The sequence below is a fragment of the Acanthochromis polyacanthus genome, chromosome 11 (assembly GCF_021347895.1).
Source record: "Acanthochromis polyacanthus isolate Apoly-LR-REF ecotype Palm Island chromosome 11, KAUST_Apoly_ChrSc, whole genome shotgun sequence".
NCBI classification, from domain to species: domain Eukaryota; kingdom Metazoa; phylum Chordata; class Actinopteri; family Pomacentridae; genus Acanthochromis; species Acanthochromis polyacanthus.
In genome coordinates this window covers 19,688,535-19,693,133 of record NC_067123.1, presented here as the reverse complement: position 1 = coordinate 19,693,133, position 4,599 = coordinate 19,688,535, and the positions used below count along the sequence as shown (strand labels likewise).

Below are 4,599 nucleotides of genomic sequence, written 5' to 3'. Positions count from 1 at the left end.
ACAGAGAGCCATATCACGCTGGGGAGATGGCAGCTGATCGTAGAGGCAAACAGGTTGCAGAAATTATCTAGTGTTATCTTGCAATATTTGAAAACGGTATATTTGTTTTACTGTAAAGCACTTTGTGCACTTCAAGGGCACACCATTGAAATGCACTGGCGGAATCCCAGAATCAGGCAGCCACTTACCTCTGGTGTGTGTGCCCTGAAGAGATAGTTCACCAGTTTACTTGAAATGTTAAGGATTGCAAAGTGTGTATTTAAAAGAGCTTGTATTTTATTTTTCTATTTTATACGATCACAGACTGTTGTTATTTGAAGATGTTTGTCAAGTTTACTTGAAATTTTATAGATTGTATTTGTTTAAAGTGTGTATTTAAAAGAGCTTGTATTGTTTGGGACCAATAAAACTGACACTTTGTATATCTTTGCTTCTGTGTCCTTTATAAATGCTTTATAAAGCATAGATAGTCCTCACTTTAGATGGGCTCACGGAATATACTTAACTAATGAGTAGTAACCGCAATAATAAGTTATTCATTGAGGATGAATATGTGTTTGTAAATCATATACTAACACAGTTGCTAACCCTTTATAAAGTATTAACAACTGAGATTATCAATGAGCAACAAAACATTTTTAACCGGATTTATTAAGTGCTTAGTAATGCATAATAAATGTCATACAGATCATGAATTCATGATTAATTAAGCACGTATAACTAATTAGTTACAAATGATGAGTTAACGATGAATTAAGCACTTTACTAATGTTTAACTAATGCTTAATAATGTGTTGGTTGAACATTTAAAACTGTCTTTACTAATGCTTTGTAATGCATTACTAATGGTGAATTCATGATGAGTTCATGAGGATTTAAGGATTAACTAATGCTGAAATTATGCTTAACCAATGCTTAACTAATGCTTAATAGTGTATAGTTATTATAAAGTGCTACCAAAATATTAATAACAATAATAATCATCATCATCAATTATCTCTAATTATTATTATTGTTGTTGTTGTTGTTGTTATTATTTTTTATTAAGTTAATATTATGAATCCACGACCCAGCTCTCTCACTCCTTTTGCTGAGTATGGCTATGAATAAATGGTGACAGTGTTTTATTTATTCATAACTGTAGACTTACTTGTGCATTTCACCACACACTTTGTCCACAGACTGGACCTGTTTTCCAGTCACAAGTGTCAACAAATCCAGGAAGATGTCCAAATTTAAGGTGTTTATTTTACTGCTGTTTCTCACCGGGGTTAGTCTGTTCATAAGAACCCACTTCAACTTAACTGTCTGGTTCCACTCTCTACAACAAAGCCCATGTGCTTGTGAGAAGTGTTTATCAGAAGATAAGCTGTTGCTCATGCAAAGTTTCAACAGTTCTGTGGACCCATTTTTGTCTGTGAACTACAACATGTCAGAGGATGCCTTCAACTGGTGGAAGGTAAGTCACTCACCTGCCAATAAAAATCATCCTGCAGTTATCAGATGAGAATCTGAAACCTGTTTTCCACCAATGCAGGTTGTTTTGTACCCAGCCAGTGTATAATTTTAAAGCAGTCCTTCGACAGCCAAACAGCTGGTTCTCTGTCAGGATATGTAGATACATATCCCTTTTCCTTTCCTCCCAAAATCTACACCGGAACTTGGTAGACTGATTGCAAGAATCTGAGCTTGTCACTGCTTTCTTCCTTACGAGGCAAACTGTCCCTACCTGCTGTGTTAAGTGAAAATGTAAAACACTGCACTTGTTCTATTTTTTTTATTCATATATACATATATGACAATGCATGATTATTTGTCGTGGCAAAGACACGTGGGTTTCAATGATCCCATTACAGAAAATTCAGAAACTCAGGATTGCCATTTGCAGCAGTGTTTATAAATGTTGGCTGAATTCTAATTAAAGATCAAGAAAATCTTTTTGTCTTGAGAAAGACAAACCTTCTCTTTGTACTGTGGTCCTCAGCGAAAGTTCAATGAAGACACCAGTCTTTGAACAGATATGCAATGCCATAATGATGTGACTCCATAAAGACTCTGATTTGACTCATTCTCATACATATGGATGAGGAGGGACATCATCCACCTCCTAGTAGGCGAGAAGGTGTATTTTCCACACCAACGAGTGTCTAACCTGTGGAAAAGCAGCAGGCTCCTAGACTGTTCACAAGTTGAACCAGCTTCAGAACTAGCAACTGATTCTCATTGGTAAAAGAGAAGTAGAAATACAAATGTTCTTGTATGCCTGTTTGCTCATATAATGCAAATGATAACTGGTTTAACAACAGAGTATGTTTGGTATTTCTGTCAGCGCTTACAGAATGAAAGGCGCAGCTTCAGCACCTATAAAACAACAGTAGAGAGGCTGTTTCAGATGTTCCCATCAACTCCAGATCTAAGAGAACCCAGCCCTGACCGCTGCAGGACTTGTGCTGTGGTGGGAAATTCTGTTAATTTAAAGCGATCACACTACGGGCCTCTGATAGATTTCCATGATGTCGTCATAAGGTAAATATTAAGCTCAGAGAACTCTTCTTTAGTCATCAACTATTTTTTTAAAAAGTGACATAAGTATTCTGGTGTGTACTTCTTAGAATGAACTTTGGTCGTATCAACGGCTATGAGGAAGATGTTGGGACCAGAACAACTCATCGTGTCATGTATCCAGAGAGTGCCGTGGATTTAGACAACACCACTCATCTTGTGCTGTTTCCATTCAAGATACAGGATCTTGAGTGGCTCATCATGGCCTTCACAACAGGATTTACTGGAAAGTGAGTCATATTCTTATTCACTACATGCATATGATTTTTCCCCATTTCTATGAAGATGTGTTCAGTGTAATCTAACAAACAGGCATTAATGAATGAAAGCAAATCATCAAGACCCCACTCCACTTTTCTGAAGTTGATGGTTGACATTTAGTTTCATATTCCTCAAAGCTTACTACTACATGTGAAAACATAACCATTTCATTGTAAATATGATTTCTATTGTTCATACAAAGGCTTCTACACCAAAAGCTGCAACTGCATTATCATATGAGATCATGGAAGATTTGGATAGACTAGGTTATTCAGGGAAAAATAAAGAAAATGAAACAGAAAAACAGACAACACAACACAACCTTAAACATAAAGATACTGAAATCACCAAGAAAATTGCCAAGGGTTCATAGAGTTAATGAATGAAGTGAAATCTCGTAACCTACTTCAAATGTCTCCTGAGGTGTGTTTTCATATTGTGAGTTTTTAGCTTTCTTTTGGATTGCCCACAACATTATTCTATCAAGTAGTTCATTTGATTTTGTCATTTCATGCTGTTTCTAGATCATATGCGGCAGTAAAATCCAAGGTTCAAGCTAACAAGGATTTGGTGAGTATTATGTTCACTGCATTCAGCAGTGAGCTGTCTGCAAAAGTAATGATAGATAAAAAATAAGTTGAAACACTAATTCAGATTCCTAACAGGTAATGGTGGTCAATCCAGCCTTCATGAGGTATGTTCATGACATCTGGCTGGATAAAAATGGCGGGTATCCATCCACTGGCTTTATGGCTTTGGTTCTTGCGCTGCACATCTGTGATCAGGTAAGTTCATTTCTAATTTCTCTTAATTGTGAAGTCTACAAAGTTTTCAGTTTCTGTATAAGTGCTCAAAAATAAGCAACAAGATATGTTTGTGATAGTCTTCCTGATATGACCCACATGAGGCTTATCTGACTGCCTATTCTTATTCAAGATGATAGGCTGCTTGATAGGCAGTTTCATATGAATGCTATGACTCATCCACGTCACTGCTGTATGTGTAGTTTGATTACAGAAGTGAAATGTTAAATATTCATAAAATAGGTGTGTCCTACATAATGCAGCAGATTTGTTAGTTATTGTATGTTCATTTTTGTGTTCCAAGGTCCGTGTGTTTGGTTTTGGTGCAGACAGTGATGGAAACTGGAGCCATTACTGGGAGAAGCTTAAAAATAAAAAGTTACGAACTGGACAGCATCCTGGACAGCATGAGTATGACATTATCCAGCAGTTGGCTGAGGAACAAAAAATCCATTTTTTTACAGGGCACTGATCTTTTATCATTTAAAGTTAAATATACAACTCATTCAACTGAGACTATAGGAACTGATTCTGTGGAATGAACGAATATTACTGTCAATCCTGTACAAAGAAGGGCACATGTGCTAAGCTGCTGTGCTAAAATTTTTCCATGTGCTTTTATTGTTTGTGTTGTTCCTCTCTATTACAGAGAAAAAAAATACAAATATTTTCTTTTTATTATCTTCTTTAATGCTTGTCCAAGTTGTTTTCTCCTGAATAGATCTTTGCTTGTGTTGTATCTACTCTCAGATGTATGTTGCTTTGGAAATCAGCGTCTGTAAATGAAATTATAGAATCAATGTGTAAGTGAAATTTTTTTTAAAACAGGAGGAGGTGGGGGTCATGGTAGTGGTGAACTGAATTATAACAAAAGCTGACTTGTATGATAACTAAAAACAAAGGCACTGTATTTAACTTGTGTGATATGATCTCTGTGGAAATGTTCTGTCTGCACAAATAAATGAAAACAAAA

General features: G+C 36.1%; 1 protein-coding gene across 1 annotated transcript; it reads left to right on the top strand.

Annotated features, from left to right (window-relative positions):
* The first annotated feature begins 1,140 nt into the window (after window positions 1-1,140).
* LOC127536100 (CMP-N-acetylneuraminate-beta-galactosamide-alpha-2,3-sialyltransferase 1-like) lies at window positions 1,141-4,098 on the top strand. Its single transcript, XM_051955568.1, has 6 exons — window positions 1,141-1,459; window positions 2,330-2,526; window positions 2,613-2,792; window positions 3,348-3,393; window positions 3,489-3,608; window positions 3,931-4,098. The coding sequence occupies exons 1-6, from the start codon at window positions 1,226-1,228 to the stop codon at window positions 4,096-4,098; spliced, it is 945 nt and encodes a 314-aa protein (XP_051811528.1). The 5' UTR covers window positions 1,141-1,225.
* Window positions 4,099-4,599: the final 501 nt, after the last annotated feature.